The sequence below is a fragment of the Lygodium microphyllum genome, chromosome 9 (assembly GCF_053477565.2).
Source record: "Lygodium microphyllum isolate KBCC chromosome 9, Lygodium_microphyllum_v1.1.10, whole genome shotgun sequence".
NCBI classification, from domain to species: Eukaryota; Viridiplantae; Streptophyta; class Polypodiopsida; order Schizaeales; family Lygodiaceae; genus Lygodium; species Lygodium microphyllum.
Genome location: NC_141143.1, coordinates 2,348,197 through 2,368,819, shown reverse-complemented (window position 1 = coordinate 2,368,819; position 20,623 = coordinate 2,348,197). Strand labels below are relative to the sequence as shown.

At 41.8% G+C, this 20,623-nt stretch overlaps 1 protein-coding gene across 3 annotated transcripts in view; it reads left to right on the top strand.

Annotated features, from left to right (window-relative positions):
- LOC148030753 (deSI-like protein At4g17486) overlaps window positions 1–19,949 on the top strand; it is a 49,806-nt gene extending 29,857 nt beyond the window's left edge. Inside the window, exons 3-4 of one of the 3 annotated variants that reach the window (XM_087684260.1) lie at window positions 19,448–19,534; window positions 19,615–19,949. In XM_087684260.1, the coding sequence (XP_087540386.1) occupies window positions 19,448–19,534; window positions 19,615–19,754 (227 nt within the window). In that variant the 3' untranslated portion in view covers window positions 19,755–19,949. Of the gene's footprint in view, window positions 1–19,447; window positions 19,535–19,605 lie in introns of all 3 variants that reach the window. The other 2 variants (XM_087684258.1, XM_087684261.1) reach the window with 2 other exon arrangements.
- The last annotated feature ends 674 nt before the right edge of the window (window positions 19,950–20,623 follow it).

The window sequence follows — 20,623 nt, the reverse complement described above, 5'->3', positions numbered from 1 at the left end:
CAGTGGTCCCCCCTTGGCATAAAGCAACCCAAGAGATCAAGTACCCTGCAAGTAACGAAAAACATGCTTGACAGGTTGCCAATGTGACATACGTGGCTGATGCATATACCTGCTCAAAGTTGAAACTGCAAACTGTATGTCCGGCCTAGTGTTGCATAGATAGATAAGACATCCAACTGCAAGAGCATATGTATGTATATCAAACAAATCACTGTCATCATGTAATGATAGTTTCAGTCCAGGTTCCATGGGAGTACAAACTGGCTTGCAATCCTGTAAGCCAAACTTCTCAAGAAGCTGCCCAATATACCTTGACTATGATAGCCCAATACCTCGAGCATCATGTATGAATTGGATGCCCAAGTAGTAATGCAAAACTCCCAAGTCAGACATGTCAAAAGTTTGCTGCAAATTTTGTTTGAATGCTGAAATCTGATCAGCATGTGTTCCAATGAGCAAAAGGTCATCAACATAAAGACATATAATCAGCATAGATCCCCCTTCTTTACATACGTAAAGGGTAGACTCAGATGAGCTGTTTAGAAACCCCTGACCAAGCAAGAAAGCATCTATTTTTGCATACCAAGCTCTAGGAGCTTGTTTCAAACCATATAGTGCCTTTTTGAGCTTGCATACCAAATGTTCTGAGCCTTCAACTACAAAACCAATGGGCTGCCGTACATAGACTTCCTCCTGAAGTTCTCCATGTAAGAATGCAGTCTTGATATCTAGCTGATGCACTGTCCAACCATAATGTGCAGCCAAAGCAATCATAGACCTGATGGTCGTCATACGGGAAGTAGGAGCAAATGTCTCCTCATAATCAATGCCCTTTTTCTGTGCGTAGCCTTTAGCTACAAGCCGTGCCTTGTATTTATCAATGGATCCATCTGCTTTTCTTTTCAGTTTGTAGACCCATTTCGTTCCAATGGCTTTCTTCCCAAATGGCAAGGACACCAAATCCCAAGTTTGATTCTTAGTAATAGAATCTAATTCAGCTTGCATTGCTGCCATCCAATGCACACTGTGTTGTGCATCCTCAAAACATTCAGGCTCTTCATTATCAAAAGTACTTACTGCCATAACAAACTCCATGGTATGTGCTGAATCATGCAAATGAGTTTGCCTTCTAGTACGACCAGCCATGGGTGCATCCAAAGGACTATCTTGCATAGTCTGCAAATACCATCTAGGTAACTGTCTAGCATCCTGACTGTGTGCAAGCTCTTGCTGAATTTCAGTTTCAGCATTATGCTGAATATTCCGATCAGCCAATGGCTGAATTTCTGCACTTTCCATAGGAGCAGCTGGCTGAACATTAGGTTCATTTTCTGAAGCTCTAGCTGAATCACCAAAAGTAATGGGCAGCAGCCCTTCAAAAACATCACGGGCAGCCTGATATGTGTCCAAACCAGCCAAGGATAATTCTGATTTTTCATCAAAAACAACATCCTTGCTGACAAAAACCTTCTTTGTAACAGGATTATAGAGTCTGTAGCCTTTGCTCTCATTGCTATATCACATAAAAATGCACTTAACAGCCTTGTTGTCCAACTTTTTTCTAAGTACCTGTGGAATATGGGCATAGGCAAGACACCCAAAGGTACGAAAGTGACCAACAGAAGGTTTACGGCTGTTCCAAGCCTCAAAAGGTGTGATGGTCTTCAAGGCTTTGGTAGGGCATCTGTTCAAAATATGGCAAGCACACATGACTGCTTCCATCCAAAAACTATGAGGCAAGCTCTTTGCCTTCAGCATACATCTGGCCATCTCCATGAGTGACCGATTCTTCCTCTCTGCTACCCCATTCTGCTGTGGAGTATAGGCAGTAGTATACTGATGGACTATGCCTTTCTGCTGCAAAAAGGAATTCAGCATAAAGAACATGTATTACCCCCCTCGGTCCGAACGGAGAGTCTTAATCTGGCATCCAGATTGATTTTCAACAAGTGCACTGAAAGCCAAAAATGCATCATACACTTCTGACTTCTTTTTCAAACAGTAGACCCAGCAAAAACGTGTAAAGTCATCAATGAATGTCACAAAATAATAACAACCGCCCAATGACATGGTTTGCATAGGCCCACAAACATCTGAATGCACCAACTGCAATCTAGTTGTTGCTCTGAAAGCAACATCACGAGGAAATGAGAAACGAGGCATTTTCCCTAAAATGCATCCCTCGCATAAGTGCTCAGGAGGTCTCTCCAAGAGAGATAAGCCATCCAGCATCTGAGTACGCTTGAAAAGCATCAAGCTGCCAAAGTTTACATGCCCCAAACGAGCATGCCATAACTCCGCCTATATCCTAGCAGGAGTAAGAGTGGATGTCAAGTATGCCGTCTGATCTACTGAAAGAGCATCCAACTCATATAAACCATGACACAAAGATCCTGTCAAGACCAAAGTCATGCGTTCTTTATCTCTAACCATGCAACGGTCATCATCAAATGTGACCTGCAAACCACAACGTGCCAAAGAAGAAATAGAAAGCAAATTCTTCTTGATTCCAGGCACAAACAAAGCATCCTGCAAGTGGAGAATAGAGCCATCAATGGCTGTGAGCTGAATCTCCCCAATACCACGAACAGGGTATGATGCATTATTGGCACACTGTACAAATTTCCCAACGGGAGGTGCACTAACTGAAGCAAACAAATCTCTGCGAGATGTAATATGTTTAGAAGCACCACTGTCAAAGAACCAAGTGTCAGCATCCTTTGTAGAGCTAAGTGCTCTATCGGCCCAAGAGATGTCATAACTGCAAGTGTAAAAACAATAGTCCCTGTCCACAACAAAGGACGCGGACTCACTAGCAGTGGAAGGAGTAGTAGAAACAGAGTGGTTTTCCGCATATACAGGGGGTCGACATGGTGTTGTCCATCTTGGGGACAACTATGCATGTGAGATTGCAGGTATTGACAGTGTGCAGTTACAGTTTCAGCATGGCTCTGTCTTTACACTTCAGCATGTACGGCATGTACCTAGATGATGATGGTTTTTATACCACCTTTGGTGATGGAAAATGGAAGATCTGTAAGGGATCTAGGGTTATTGCCAGAGGTTGCAAGAGTGATACGTTGTATCCACTTCATGTATCTAGTGTGCATGACCATGTTGTTGCTGTGACCGAGCAACCAAGTGTTTCTTTGTGGCATGGCCGGTTGGGACACATGAGTTAAATAGGAATGAAAGTGCTTTCTCGTTTGGGTTACTTACCTTGTCTTCGTTATGCTAATTTTGAGCACTGTGACCATTGTATTTATAGCAAATATGCACAGACTTCTCACAAAAAGTCTCTTTCTTTGAAATCTTCTCCTCTAGAGTTAGTACATTCAGATGTATGTCAAATGCTAGGATTATCTTTAGGGAGAGAAATATTTTGTCACCTTTGTTGATGATGCTACACGGAAAGTATGGGTTTACCCTATTCGTAGCAAGGATGAAGTGCTTGACAAGTTTAAAAAATTCTTGGCATTGGCTGAAAATCAGATAGATAAGACACTTAAGTGTCTTTGCTCTGACAATGGTGGGGAATATGTGTCCAAAGCCTTTCAGGCATTTTGTGACAGCAAAGGGATAAAGAGGGAGCTTACTACCCCTCGTAATCCACCCCAAAATGGAGTTGCAGAGCGTATGAATCGGACCATATAGGATAAGGTCCGTACGATGCTGTCTCATGCTGCATTACCCCATGGTTTTTGGACAGAGGCTCTTATGACAGCCGTTCACTTGATTAATGGTCACCAAACAGGTCTTTTGGGGGGGGGGGGAGTTCCCCAAGAAGTGTGGTCGGGCAAGCCACCTTCATATGCTCATCTGAAAGTGTTTGGCTGCGAGGCTTTTGTGCACATTCGTAAAGAAAAACGGAGCAAACTTGAGCCAAAGTCCTGTAAATGCATTTTTCTAGGATATGGTGACGTGGGTGAAATGGGGTATAAATTGTGGGATCCCGAGAAAAGGAAAATAGTATGCAGCAATGACGTTATCTTTCGGGAAGATCGCATGTACAAACAACCTGAAAAGACTGAGGAGGTCCGTAGGGTTTGTATTCTGAGAAGAAATACCTTTTGGACAGCAAAATGTGCCCGCTGTACAGCAGCAAATACCTGTTGTAAATGAATCGATGCTGGAAATGATTAGCCAGGTATTGCTCATGAAAATGAGCCATTACATGTGCAGGAACAGCCAGGATAGCAAGCTGTTAATGTTGATTTGCAAGCTGAAATGCCAGGACAACATGCTGAAAATGGAAATTTGCAGGAAAAGCCAACAAACAATGACCATTGGGTTAGAAGATCGTCTAGGGCTACTAGACAACCTGACAGATTTGTTCCTGGTGCAATTAATATGGCTGAGTATGTCATGTTGACAAATTGTGGTGAACCGTCTTGCTTTAAGGAAGCAATGGACAGACAAGACAGCAAGAAATGGTATAAAGCCATGCTATCAGAAATGGAATCTCTTGACAAAAATGGCACTTGAGACTTGGTGGAGTTGCCTAAAGGGCAGAAAACCCTTCCATGCAAATGGGTTTACAAAATGAAGGTCACTTTTGGTTTCTCACCAAAGTACAAAGCAAGATTGGTTGCAAAGGGGCATAAGTAAGAGCATGGAATTGATTTTGATGAGATTTTCTCTCCTATAGTCAAGATGACTACATTGAGAACCATTTTGGGCTTGGTTGCAGTTGAGGATATGGAGCTCATACAGATGGATGTAAAGACTGCGTTTTTACATGGTGATCTGCATGAAAACACATATATGCAGTAGCCTGAAGGGTTTGTTGAACAAGGGAAAGAGCAAATGGTCTGTAAACTCAAAAGGAGTTTGTATGGGCTGAAACAAGCACCAAGAGAATGGTATCATAAGTTTGATACATTCATGCAGTCCCAAGGCTTTCATAGAAGTCAAGTGGATCATTGTTTGTACACCAAGAAGGCAACAGATGACAGCCTGATTATCTTGGTTTTGTATGTTGATGACATGCTGATTGTTGGCAGGGATACTCATGCCTTGGATTCATTGAAGCAAAGTCTTTATGGCAGCTTTGACATGAAGGATCTGGGTGATGCAAATCACATTCTTGGTATGCGAATACTCAGAGATAGATCTAAAGGTTTACTCTATCTATCTCAGCAGGAGTATATCTCCTGAAATTTTTTCAGCGTTTCAATATGGAGGGGGGGAAAATAATTGGGGTTCCATTGCCTCCATATGTGAAACTCAATCAGAGGACAGCCTTACATTTGATGATGAGAAGGCTGAAATGGCCAGGATACCATATGCTTCAGCTGTTGGCAGTTTGATGTATGCTATGCTTGCTACACGTCCTGACATTGCTTTTACAGTGGGAGTGGTTAGGAGATATATGGCAACCCCTGGCAAGAAGCATTGGGATGCAGTGAAAGGTATTATGAGATACCTCAAAGGCACAAAGGAGTTGTGCATCTACTTTGGAAAGCAGAAGGCATCTGTTGTTGGCTTTACGGATGCAGACTATGCTGGTCATGCGGACTGCAGGAAGTCCACTTCTGGGTATGTGTTTACTTTCACAGGAGGAGCGGTCTCTTGGATCTCCAGGCTACAAAAGTGTATTGCATTGTCTACTACAGAGGCAGAGTATGTAGTTGCCACTGAGGTATGCAAGGAGGCTTTATGGCTTTCACTCCTAGTGGGAGAGCTTAGCATCACAGAGTTACCTGTTCTCCATTGTGATAGCTAGAGTGCCATCATGCTAGCACGGAATCCTGTCTTTCATGCAAAGACAAAGCACATATAGGTGAAATATCACTTCATTAGAGATGTACTTGACAACAAGAGCATTGAGCTTGTCAAAGTGCATACAGATGATAATCCTGTAGACCTTCTCACGAAGGGTCTTCCAGTAGAGCGGTTTGCTTATTGTTGACAGATAATGGGAGTTGGATAGATATATTTATTTCAGCTTTGTACATACTTAGACTTAGCTGATTCTTTTCTCCTCTTAAGGCACATTGTCTTTAGGTGGGAGATTGTTGGGAATAAAGGGCCATCGTGCCTTTTATATGTGTACGGGTGTGAACACACCCTTAGCAGATTGTACTTTCATACATATATCTATCTAAAACCTAGAGTGGTACTCTCGTCATTGTACCGAAAAACGTGTTCACTCTCTACTCTGCTTACTTGCACTCTCTCTGTCTCTCTCTCAGAGTGTAAGGTCTGTCTATCTCTATCTCCAAGCCTCATCGACTCCTACACATTGCCCAAAGGAAGAAAGCCTCTTCCAAACAAATGGGTTTACAAAGTAAAGACAGTTGATGGGAAACCCAAGTACAAGGCAAGATTGGTTGCCAAAGGGTATGCACAGAAGGAAGGGATTGACTTCCAAGAGTTCTTCTCACCTGTTGCGAAGATGACCACTCTACGTGTGCTTTTTGCTCTCACTACTGTATTGAACTTAGAGCTGTACCAAATGGACGTGAAAACAACTTTTCTGCATGTTGACATTGATGAGCAAATCTACATGAAACAACCCAATGGCTTTGTAGTTCTTGGAAAAGAGTAATTGGTGTGTAAACTAAAACGTAGCTTGTATGGGCTGAAGCAAGCACCATGGCAATGGTACAAAAAGTTTGATACTTTTATGCTCTCTAATGGGTTTACATGCAGCCATGCAGATCATTGTTTGTACATGAAAAAGGATACAGATGGCAGCCCCATCATACTTGTCTTGTATGTGGATGATATGTTGCTAGATGGGAAACAAAAGACTAGCTTGGATGCTCTCAAAGATCAGCTGAAATCAACTTTCTCCATGAAAGATTTGGGGAATGCAGAGCATATATTGGGCATGAGGATTTGCAGGGATAGAACACAGAAATTGCTGTTCTTATCTCAAGAAAAGTACATTGAAAAGGTATTGGACAGATTTAACATGGTTGAAGCTAAGCCTTTTGGGGTGCCCTTATCTCCATATCTTAAGCTCGGTAAAACCAACAGTCCAAAAGATGACGTGGAAGCCAATGCTATGAAGGGAGTCCCTTATGCATAAGATTGTGGCTCTCTTATGTATTCTATGGTTGCTACTCGTTCAGACATTGTTCACGCAGCGGGAGTTGTCAGCGGGTTTATGTCAAATCTTGGAAAACCACATTGGAAAGTTGTCAAGTGTATTCTTTCATACCTAAAGGGTACACAAAGAAAGTGTATTTGCTAGGAGCAGGGTGCACTTAGTTTGCAGGGTTATTGTGATGCAGATATGGGAGGTGACTTGGACACTTGTAGGTCCACTAGCGGGTATGTCTTTACAGTTGTTGGTAGGGCCGTTTGTTGGTGCTTCAGGTTGCAGAACATCGTAGCACTTAGTACTATTGAAGCTGAACACACATAAGCTACTAAAGCTTCTAAGGAAGCTATATGGTTGAGTAGACTTGCAGAGGATCTTGGCATGTCTATGAGTACTCCAGTGTTGGGATATGATAGCTAGAGTGCCGTGTATCTGGCTAAGAATGCCATGTATCATTCATGTATAAATTATATAGATGTGCGATATCACTTTATCAGACAAATTTTGGAAGATGGTCTAATCACATTGACCAAGATTAAAACACGGGACAACCTTACAGATGTTTTCACTAAAAGTCTTAGCAAGGCTTAGCATGAGCATTGCATATGACTAGTGGGAGTTGGTTAGAGGCACTTCGGACCTTTAAATGGGAGGTGGTTGGGGTGTAAAGGCCCTTTTATTCACCTCCATCATGTATTATTTAGTTGTACATGTGAATATACCCTTACATGCCCTAAATATAAATACATTTTATTCTTTGTGTACAAAAACATTGTTGGTACTGTCATGTATTATTTAGTTGTACATGTAAATGCACCATTACATGCTCTAAATATAAATATATTTTATTCTTTGCGTACCAACACATTGTTGGTACACCCAAAATTGTATCGTACTCTCTCTCTCTCTCTGTGTGTATCACTCTCACTTGCTCACTCCTCCAGTTGTTGCACATTCTCGACATGAAGTACCTGTAAGAAGCTGGGAATAGTTAGAATGCTAATAATATGCCATGTCACATTGACACTGGTATATAAGGAGAGAAATTGTAATTTTTCACATCTTTTGGCAAATCAATACATTTACAATCTTTCTCTCCCTTCTTGCTCTAAGCTTCCATGGCTTCTTCATCTTTCCTGTCTTTCTCTCTCCAATTCTAGTCTTTCTCTCTCCTCGTCACTCTTATTCTCTCTCTCCCTGCAGTCTTTCTCTCTCCTCTGCAGTCTTTCTCTCTCCTCTTTCTCTCTCCCTGTTTCTGTCTCTGACAAGTGGTATCAGAGCCTCAGTCTTTGATCCATTATTTTCTTCCATTTTCACTCTCATTTTCCTATTTCAAAACCAAATTCAGACAAAAATGGTACAAGACAGTGACTAGTGGAGTGCTGCAAGACAACTACAGTTAGCAAATGACTACATCTGGAGATATCCAAGGTTAGATATGGCGGATAAGGGCTTAAATGGCTGGACGTCATCAAATTTCATGCAAAAATGGAGGTAACTAGGGTAAAGAATGGTTAACCGGGCTTAGTTACAGACTAAACTACAGTTACTTTTCAAAAGAGAGCTTCTCTTCTCTTTCTTTCAAGCTTTTGGCTGAAGCTTTCATGGTGGATGTCAAGAAAGTCTCAAATATCTCTCTCTATTGAACTTATCTCTCTGTCAAAGCATGGGGCAAAGAATCTTTGTTGCATGAGCTACAGGAGGATTACCAATCTTGATCATTGCTGAGGAGTATCAGCCCTGGAACAGCCCGAAAAATGCGCCGAAAAATGTGCTGAATTTCCTGGTCTCTACTCCCTGCTCAGCTTGCTCCACAACCTCAGCCATTGAACACAGCTCTTGAAGGCTTCATCAAGCACTGATTGGCAACAATCTTCAGCCTCTGAAGCATTCTGATCAGCCATTCCTCTGTTCAAACCCTAATACACAGCAGGGCAGCCATAGCCACAGACATGGAAGCTCAAATTTCTCAAAATTTTGGACTTTCCCGACCTTCAAGGCTTCTCTAAAGCTGAATACAAGCTGGATAGACTTCAAGATTGAAGACATTAAAGAGATTTCAGCCCGTGCATGTCAATGAAGCTCAAATGGAAGGATTATTTTGGGGCTTTTCATCAAGGAGCTTGAATCTTTGAAGTTCAAGTGTTCAAGCAAGGCTGGAGTATTGATCTTTTAAGGATTTCATCATATTGAAGCATGTATGGACTGATTTCATGGAGATTTCAAGCTTTATGTTGGATTTATGGTGGATTATGAAGAACTCTTGCATCAACCGGGTTAAAGCTGATATCCATCATCATTTTCAAGTTTAATGGAGGTATTTTCTTTTGCTAATCTCTGAAATCTCTCAATAATCCTATTGCTAATGGCTTTTCCACTTGTTGATGAGAGGTTATTGATCAATTAATTCACTGGATTGATCAATAGATCAGAGAATAGTATTAATTTTCTTCAATCTCAGCCTATTTCATTGAATTCCTTTTGATTCAAAACCATTACTCATCTTAGGTAACATTTGATCAGCTTGATGCATAACCTTGGTCTGTTTTGTTGAAAATTTTCTCACCCAAGCTGAAATATTGTAAAAGGGTAAGTACTAGCAATCAGTGAGTCACTGAATTGCATAGGTAAAACCCTTCTCCCATCTCAAGTTCTCTTATCTCAATCAATTGCATCTCATGAAAGGCTGAATGGATATTTTTCAATTGCATATCATGCTGATTGCTTAGCACACTAGCCTCTGCCATGTTGATATTCCCACCGAGGAAAAAGGTGGATGCCGGGGGAGATAGTGGGACAAAAGAGAGGTGACCCTCCCTCACTATCGAAGATCCCGAAGGGGTGCAACCAACCGACCCGGGGGGAACTTTGCCCACCTCCCGGTGATTCGGAGCCCGTGTAGGGTGCCCGTCCTGCCGTTTTATCCCTCACACAGGTACAGCGAGTGGAGAATTGAAGATTGAAGACTTTCCAACGACTCAAGTACCTATTGGATTAAAACAGGGTAAAACAGGGCATTTTCAGGTTACCCATAGGGTATTTACAGGTGGATACAGGTACACCCTTTGATACTGAAGCACAGGTGCAGGTACTACAGGGTACCCACAGGTCCTATATACCCCTTTGCAGGGTTTGGTAGCCATTTGAGGTTACTTTCTTGCATTACAGGGTCAAAACAGGGCACTTACAGGTCTAAACAGGGTGCAGGACTGGACAGTTCAGACTCTGAAATTCAATTACAGAATTTTCTGTCCTAAACCTGTTATAGCGTGCTATAGCTCATCTCGAAGAGGGGATTGTTAGCTTCGATTCGCACAAAAAAGTTTTGCAATCGGAGTTTTCTAGCCAAAGTTATAGCCGTTTTACTGACAGGGGGTACTGCAGGACTGCACTAGTATGGCAGGACATAAAGGCAAAAATAAGGTCCAGGAGGATTATGCACAGCAAATTAGGGATTCCATGATGGAAAGCACACTTCAAGAGAACCCTGAAGAGCTTCAACAACAAGGAGAGATCAGTATACTCAATGATACTCTGTGTCTCCATGAACTAAGACATAGGGAACGTCATGAGGTCCTTTTGACAGCAATGGAGCAGATGATTCTATCTCATGATCAAACGAAGTCTACTGTTGAGAAGATGATAGAATCAACTACCCGAACCAATGCTTCCATTGATAAATTAGTAGAATCTAATGCTCAACTTATGGCACAATTTTCTTAACTCATGCAGTCACAAAAGGGATCAAAAGAAGCCAATGAGAAGGCTTGTTCAAACAGTGACCCTTCAGTACCACTTCAGCCATCCAACCAAAATGGTCATGGAGATGGAATCATTGGAAGAAGAGGTATTCCAAATAGTCAGTATGAAGTAGGAGAAGCTTCACAAAGGCATGATGACTATTTGGGCAGTTTGAACGGAGCCAATACTCAAGCTTTTGGATTGCATACTCAGCATTCTAGGGGTGCTTTACCAACAGGAAGATTACATGGTAATTCTCAGCCACCTGTTGGAAGATATCAGTCTCAATTTGGAGGTTCTGTACTTGGAAATCCTGATCAGCCAGTTTTGGGACAGCAACCCTTCCATGATAGAGAATTCAAGGACAAAATTGTTTTATCCAAATTCAATGGCCAGTCATCTTCACCATCAGAATTAGAGGAATGGACCTTTAAGATGGAGTCTTATTTTGACATATTTCCTAAAACTGATGTTATGAAGATACACTTTGCCTCCTTGCACTTAGAAGGATTTGCCCACACTTGGTGGAGGTATATCAAGAAAGAGAATGTACTTATTGAGAATTGGGAAGCTTTCAAGGCACTTATGGCTGAAGTCTTTGTTTCACCTCTTGAAAAAGAGAAGTTAGAACGAAGATGGTATGGTTTGGAACAAAGGGGCCTAAGTGTAAGAGAATATACAAACCAATTCCTCAACTTGACCATGTATGTGGAAAACATCAGTGATGAGGCCAAGTTACACAAGTTTATGTATGGTTTAGAACCATCCTTGTCAGCTGATGTTATGGCGCAGAATCCTACTTCACTTTTCAAGGCTATTGAGCTTGCAGAGCGCTATGGAAGGAAGTATAGGAAAGAGTCTTCATTTCAGCCAAGTTATGGACAGCCAAGGATTGTTTTAAAGCAAGGGCAAGTTGGTAACAATTATGGCAGCAATCATATGCCTAGTGGGAGCTTACGGATACCAACTTATCCTCCATTTAATGCTTCTAGGCTTCAAAGCAATTTCAGGACAGCAAACAGTCCAAAGGTTGAATTTAAGCAAGGTGACAATAAGCCTAAGTCTACTTCAGCCAATACAAATTCCAGAAATATTCCCATGGATCTTTACAAGGAAAGAAAGGACAAAGGCTTATGCTTCAAGTGTGGAGAAAAGTATACTCCTGACCATGCTTCAAAGTGTGTATACAAAAATGCCAAGCCAAAAATTCAGAGTATGCTAGTTCTTGAGGACTTTGAAAATGACATAGATGAAGTTAATGCAGTCACAATCAATGCTGAAAATGAAGATTTCGAGGATGATGGTGGACAGGAGTACTTCTATGATCCATCTGACTCTTTTCCTTTTGATCCAGGCGGTGATATCCCATTTGATCCTGGTGGATTTTGTAATGAGTTGCCTGCTGCCACTAATTGTTCTATCTCTATGGATGCTTGGACGGGATCTAAGAGCCCTAATACACTTCGTATGAAGGGAAGTATATGTGAAAAGCCAGTGTTCATCTTGATAGATAGTGGTAGTACTCACAGTTTTGTCAATAAATCTATTATGTACAAGTTGAATTGTGTTCCCACCGACTTACAGCAGCCCATTCGAGTACAAGTGGCTAATGGTGAAGAGGAAACCAGCACGTAGATTCGCCCACAGGTTTCTTTGCAGATGGCTGAAAATTTTGAAGTCAAAGTAAACCTGATCACTTTGGAAATGGGGCCCATAGATATTGTACTTGGTTGTGATTGGTTGATGACCTTAGGCAGGATTACTATGGATTTCTCACAGTTATATATGGAGTTTTTCTCCAATGGATAGCTCATCCGTTTACAGGGGATCCCTAGTAGATCTGATTTTCAGCTTATCACCATTCAACAACTAAAGAAAGAGTACAAAAAGTGCTCACAGATATTTGTATTGCATTTGAACAAAGAAACACAGGATCAGCCCAATAATTCAGCAAACCATTCAGCCTTGACAGCTCTTCTTGAGGAGTATAGAGATTTATTTGAAGTACCTACTTCATTGCCTCCTAAGAGAGCGGTGGATCACCCCATTGATTTGGAACCCAACTCAAAGACAATCAATAAGCCACCTTACAGACTATCAAAATGTGAACGAGAGGAAGTAGCCAAGCAAATCAAAGAGCTTCTTGAAATGGGATTTATTGAACCCAGTTCTTCACCTTATGCATCCCCAGTCCTGTTAGTCAAAAAGAAAGATGGATCTTTCAGAATGTGCATTGACTACAGGGATCTCAATAAGATAACAGTGAAGAACAGGTATCCTATACCCAGGATAGATGATTTGCTTGATGAGCTTAAAGGGGGTCGATTTTTCACGAAGATTGATTTGAGATCAGGGTATCATCAGATTCGCATGAGAGAGGGTGATGAGGTCAAGACTGCTTTTAGGACTGATCGTGGGCTCTACCATTTTTTGGTGATGCCATTCGGCCTTACAAACGCTCCAGCTACTTTTCAAAGCCTGATGAATAAGATTCTACAACCTTTTCTCTTTCAGTTTGTCTTGGTGTTCTTCGACGACATCTTGATTTACAGCAAGACTTTTCAGGATCATTTGTCGCATATGAGAAAGGTTTTTGATGTGTTGAGACATCATAGGCTTTTTGCTAAGGAGAAGAAGTGTTTTTTCATGCAGACTGAAGTGGAATACTTGGGACATATAGTCAGTGAAAAAGGAATATAGGTTGATCCCAAGAAGGTGCAATGCATAAAAGATTGGCCAACGCCTACTACTACTACCTCTCTTAGAGGATTTCTTGGTCTATCTTCATTCTATCGCAGATTTATAAAGCATTATGCGGCAATTGCAGCCCCTTTAACTGACAGGTTGAAGAAAGAGGCTTTCTTTTGGGATGCTCTTGCAGATAGCAGCTTCAACTAGTTAAAGGAATTACTTACCTCTGCTCCTATTCTTGTATGCCCGGATTTCTCTAAAGAGTTTACTATACAGTGTGATGCTAGCGGCCGTGGCATTGGGGCTGTTTTGCTTCAGGAGCATGGAGTAATTGCATTTGAAAGCCGTAAGCTTACTGATAAGGAGATGGCCATGAATGTTTATGACCAGGAAATGTTGGCTATTCTGCATGCAATCAAGAAATGGCACTATTACTTATATGGCAGCCGATTCAGAGTAATATCTAAGCGGATTGGAGATTTGGCATACAGACTAGAGCTTCCCTCTTCTACAAAGATTCATAACGTCTTCCATGTTAGTCAGCTCAAGCCCTATTATGGTGATCCAGTGGATTTAGTTGATGAGCTGCCACCTATTGATGAAGATGGTATTGTTCAGTACATCCCAGAGGCTGTTATAGGTCAGCGTGAAAAGAAGCTTCGATCACGTTCTATTGTGGAATATTTGATTAAATGGAGAGGTTTACCCTCTGAAGAGGCTTCTTGGAGACCTGATTCAATATTGGATGAGTATCCATACTTGAGGGATACATTGGTGGCTGAAGCCTATTGCTTATGGAGCTAGTATTGGTGCAGACTGGTTCAGGACAGCACGCTGTTTTAGAACAGTTTTTGTCGTACTTCATTTTCAGAATTGAGCTATTTACATGAGCTTAAAGTACTCTTCAAGAGCTTCGTTTTGATATGTGGTACATCTCATTTGGACACTTCTATCAAAAGTTATGGCAGATTTGGTCCAGCAGGGACTGTTATTTTAGCAAGCTGTCTACTTTCTTCTGGAACTATTTGTTGAAGATTCTATGGCTCCAATTGCTTCTGAAGTTCTTCAAATCATGTATATAGCGGGGTCCTCTTTCCGTTCTTCAAATTCAGCCCTTGTAATGATAATTCTTCACTCATCTCCCATTTGTAAAGCTGTAAAACAGAGTAGTACTCTGTTCTATCCATCTCTTCTTTAGTTCTTTCTAGGTTTGTTTTTGAGGACAAAAACTTTTGGGAAGGGATGGATTGTAAGAAGCTGGGAATAGTTAGAATGCTAATAATATGCCATGTCACATTGACATTGGTATATAAGGAGAGAAGTTGTAATTTTTCACATCTTTTGGCAAATCAATACATTTACAATCTTTCTCTCCCTTCTTGCTCTAAGCTTCCATGGCTTCTTCATCTTTCCTGTCTTTCTCTCTCCAATTCTAGTCTTTCTCTCTCTTCGTCACTCTTATTCTCTCTCTCCCTGCAGTCTTTCTCTCTCCTCTGCAGTCTTTCTCTCTCCTCTTTCTCTCTCCCTGGTTCTCTCTCTGACAGTACCTCAGATGTATGGGCACCACCACGTCCATTTGGAATAAGATGCATGTTGCCCCATCCTTGTATGGGAATAGATGAACTATCACTAATGAGAATCTGGCCATGCGAAGGCCACAAATGAGCAACACCTACTAAAGAAGGAGTCATATATCAGGAGACACCACTGTCAACAATCCACTCCCGAGTGTATGGGGCCGTCAACGTAGCATGAGAAGGCGTTAGGGTCAAATCCTCAACCACCTCCAAGTGGAGGAAAGGAGTTGATGAGGAAGCAACCACCACTCCAGAATCCTTTGAAGAATTCTCCTTCTCCTTCTCCTTCTCCTTCTCCTTCTCCTTCTCCTTTTTCTCCTTGTCGGGGCAATCCTTCTTCCAGTGACTTATTTTGCCACAAAGGTGATAAGTAGACTCGTCTTTGTCATTCTTAGATTTGTCCTCCTTCTTTTGGGCCGTTCCCTTCTTGTAAGAGGACTGACCAACCATGGTCTCAGATTTCAAAGCATTGGTTTCTTTCAGTTGCTCCTCTTGGTCCAAGATCATAGGAACCAACTCTTTCCATCGAAGAGTCTCAGACCACCTTGAAGCAATCAAGGCGGAATAAAAACCACTGAAGCGGGGTGGTAATTGTGAATGTAGAGTTATCGCCATGTCTTCAGAAGTGATTACCTTCCCTGTGTTTTGAATCTGCATCTGAGGCTGCCTCAGCTTGTTGATATGCTCTTGCATAGAAGATGACTTGTTGACACTCATGGTCCGCATCTATACTTCCAAAGAAACTCACTTCATGACGGTCATTCGATTGTACATGTGATCAAGCTCTAGCCATATCTCCCAGGCCATCGTCAAATGCTCAATATGAGAGATAACAACTATAGTACATGAGAGAAATAAAAACAAGTGAATGCGAGCATTGAGTTTATCCTGATGTCCCTGAGTCTTTGCCAACTCCATTTTATCATTAGAAGAGAGTCTAGACTCATCTCGCGAAGAAGGACGATGAATAGCCTCTATAACAAGCTCCGCTAAATCGTAGGACTCCAGAATGGCAAGCATCATGACCCACAAGATGCGGTAATTCTCGCCATCGAGCTTTTGATCTGATGGAAGAGTCGGTAAGAACGGTCCGTGATCGCCTGAAACTTTGTCTCGGCCTCAGAAGACATCTTCACCTACAATAACTGTACAAAACACAAAGAGCAGCCCCCTATGATTTTGAAAATGCAGCTTGCTAGGGCTATGGTTTGCTCATCGCACTCCTTCTTCACTTGCTGGAGGCGATAAAAAGGTAAAATCTGCACTTGAAGGCCCTAAATGCAGCCTTCTTCCTTCTCTAACAGCAAAAACCAGCAGCAACGTCAACACATCTTCTTCTTTCTCGCATGCCCATGCTCATCTTAGCCTTGTTTTGATGGGTAGCCCACGTGCTCGCACTTGAATGCTGAAAACGCAGCCTTGTGTCGTGCTGAAATCTCCTCTTCAGATGGGTCCAATGTCAATCCTTCAATTCTCTGATACCGTGTCAGAGTGAAGCAATGCGGAAGTGAATGACCAAGACACAGTGAATAGAGAGAGAAGAGAGAGAGAGAAAGAGATAGTGAAACACAAGAAATTTGCAGTGAAGAACATTGTATAAGGATGCAGAATTATACACAGGTGTAGAGAGAATATTTGCGTATGTCTCCACCTCAAAGATCTCAATCTCTGTCAGCCCTGAGGGCAGTCTCCACGGTCTGCAACCTGAAATCTGTGGAACACAACTAACTCAGGCTGTTGGAAACAAAGCCTATAAATAGGTTGGAAAAATGACCAAAATAATGCAGGCCGATTGTAATTAATGTAGCCGATTACTTGCCGACTAGTGTAGTCTGGACTGCATGCAATGTGGTGCTTGCAATTGGCGACTGCCTGCCTTGTGGTGCCTGCGACTACTTGCCATGTGGCATCCTACCTGTCCAGGAAATGACTCTCTAACACTTTGTGCCTGGCCTTATCATAGGTAAGAGGCTCACCAGCATCTGTCACCATAAAATAATCCATGGAGGACTCGAATTGCTCAAGGGAACGTCTATCTCTAGTAGAATGTCTCAAAGTAGGCTGTGGGGCGTGTACATCCTTTCTAACATCATGATCATGGGTCGCTAAACAGGTGTAGGAGGCTCCTCCTGAAATATCACCTTGTGTACCTCAACTACCTGCTCAGGCTACTTATTCATTTTCTCCTCATGGAAAACAACATTATGGCTGCGGATAACTTTCCAAGCCTGCAAATCCCATAGGCGATAGCCCATCTAACCTGCATCGCCATAACCAAGAAAGATACAATTCATTGACTTAAGATCCAACTTATTGCACTTGTCCTTGGAAACATGGTAGAAAGCCTCACAACCAAAGATATGCAAATGAGCATATGATGAAGGTTTTTCAAATCATATCTCATTTGCAACCTGATAGTTAATAGTAGTGTATGGGGATCTATTAATCAAATGTATGGCAATAGTAACTTCCTCAGCCCAAAAATGTTATGGTAGGCTTGCTTGGCTAAGCATACTATGGACTTTGTCTTGAATCATCCTGTTCATGCGCTCAACCATACCATTCTAGGGTGGAGTGTATGCAGCGGTCAACAAATGCTTAATGCCCTTCTCATCACAAAACTACTTGAAGGCTTTAAATTCATACTCACACTCATTGTCAGATCATAGGTATTTCAGTCTACACCCAAACTACTACTCAACAAGAGCAGCCCAACGTTGAAACATAACCAATACTTTCAATTTCATGCAAAGTAGAGATGCAAAGTATTTTTATTGCACCCTATCTTTAAAAAACTTGAGGTACCTATTGTATTTTATATTACCGCATGGTATTATACTTTTTGCACTTGACGACTGTGCTAGATTCAAACATTCGGGCATTAGATGTTGATGACCCTTGACTTGAAGCTATGACATGCCCTTGTCACAGATTACCCTACAATGAAGAACTAGATTAACTAAATGGAGGAGATTCAAGATGAGTATGCATTCCTAAGGAAGATTGCCACTTAGGAGAACCTTTAATACTTCTCTCACACCTCCTTTCATTGAAGTATGATGCCTTTTTATATAAGTCTTCTCAACTCTCGTACATGGGATTCCATCACATGGAAGGAGTTAGTTGCTATGGTGCTCGGGTAGGATGTGCATCTTAAGGGAAGAGATTCTTATGGAACCAGTACACAAAACTCTGTTTTTGCTGTAGCTTATTCTAGGAAAGGACAATCTAACTAGAAGAAGGGAAAGAGGAAAACAGAAATTGGAGTCATCTTTCGACTTTGATTCAGGCATAGAGGGGAAGCATAAAGGGTATCCCAAGTGTCCATATTGTAGAAAGACCTTGCATCTCAAGGAGAAGCCTTGGAAGAAGTATCCTCACCTTTGTCATGGCGTGAAGGAAGGGGTGACGGAGCCTACTTCTACATCTACCTCTATCGTATGGTCATCTCCTGCATGCTCACCTCAATCTACATTAGACCAGGACATTAGGAGCTTTGACAGAGTCTCTGTCCATCAGTTCCTCTCTCCCAGACATTTTAGGTGGAGGTCCTTCCTGCGTGTGGCATTTCCTGAGCCCCTATGCATGCTAATGATAAGCAACAGCACTGGCCAGCCGTTTCATGGTGTTCTAGGCAGGCAGCAGAGCCACATGGAAGGCAGACATTCTGTGCATGTGCGGACAGTGATGGGTGACCATTTTCAGCAGAGGCAGTGGTTTTTTACCAGGCTGACCTGCATTGAATGGAGGTTGGCCAGTTCTCCAGATTTTGGCTTTTTAATGTTACCCACTCCATCATGATTAGTCATGATTCACTCCAGCTCTCTGTGCTGCATGTAGGGGCTGACAAATTGCAGCCTTGTACTTCATGATCAGTCAGTTTATTCCTTCGATTCTGCAGAGTTCCTTGTCTCCATCTTCTCCTCTCTCTCTCTGAGTTCTTAGTCTTTCCCACTGCACTCTCACAGTGTTCCCACCACCGCCACTTTCCAGCCTGCTGGCCTCTCCCATTCTTAAGGTGGCAAGCGAGTGTCTTAATGGCTGCTTCCATCGTTATCATTGTGAAGTTGGTTCCTGTTTACCAAATCCATCCACAGTAACTAGAAGTGCCATAGATCCATGGTATGGCTTGCTCTGTCATTGCCTCATCCAACTGTTGACATAGAAAAACCTTGCTTTTAGTGCACAATCGAGTATAGTGCAATTCTTTGTGAACTTCTCTGAAATTGTGTTGGAAAATTCAAAAGCATTTCTAGCCTTCTCTGAAAACCATGCAACTGTGTTATTGATTTGTTTGACTAGAATGAAAATGTTCAGTCACCGTCAACTGTGAGGCTCAATCCAATAGTCTGCTTTTTTATGTAACTCGTAAGTCTTTTTAGTGCAGGGGCCTTCTGCAGCTGTTTGTTACCAGAAAGTCTTCAAGTGACGACTGTTAGACACAGTCCAGAATATCACATTTATGAAGATGATGGTAAGAGAAGCACCTTTTGGTATTTCGTAGGTGTGTGCGATTATGAGGCTTTAATTCTTATTTTAATATAGATGTTGAAGAGATTTTATCAGGTAAAGGGCATATGGATTACTATGATCAAGAGCAGCATCTGCTGACGGCTCCAAATGGCGACATTCAATCACAGATGCAGAATCAGTTCAGAGATGCACCCATAAGGCATTTGAAAGAAACAGTTTGACCTGCACAATCCATTAACCACTGCAGATGGATGACTTGTACGTTTAAGTTGAGACATTTCCAATAACTTGTGCAGTTGCAAACTTCCCCATCATTCTATAGATGAAGAGACTGTGTGGTGTTGGTGCACCCTTCAGCTTGTCAATTCTTATCCAATTTAGGACGTGGCATTTACACTGATTTGATAGCAGGGTTACTCCACACTAGTGTTGAGATACCCTTTCTGGCTTAATTTTCTTCCAATCATATGCATGCTATTTCAAGCTGCATGGAAGATCCTACAAGGCCTCTGTTTAACGTCTGTGAGCAACACTGTTGTGATGATGCTTATTGCATATCAATTGCAACTGCTAAACCTATTTGTGAATAAGGTACCCTCGACTTACATAGATTTTTTGCATCTTAATTTGAAGATATAACTGCCTACAAAATGGCAGATGATGTGGGTTTCTTTTTGTCAGCATCTAACGCTATATTAATGATGCTGTATCAGTAGATCAATTACAACTGCAAATAGAGCACCTTCAATTCGATAGAATTTTCACATCTTTGTTTGGAAATGCAACTGTCTACAATGATGAACAAATCAGGTTCACTAAATCAGCACCTCAAACTTGCCATTGGGTTTAGGATTATATTGGCATCTTCACTTAATAGAATGCTGCAGCTTATTTATTTACCTGCTTTCTTGTTGGAAGACTCCATCCAGCATATTTTTTGGCAAAATCATATGCACGCTATTTTCAGGCTGCAACAATTTAGCTGTAAATGCTACCTGCCAGATTCTAAGATGTCAGATTACTAAACATCAATCACCAATTTAAGATGCTGCATTGTGAGTCAATTCACAGCTGCCAAGAAAGAAATCTC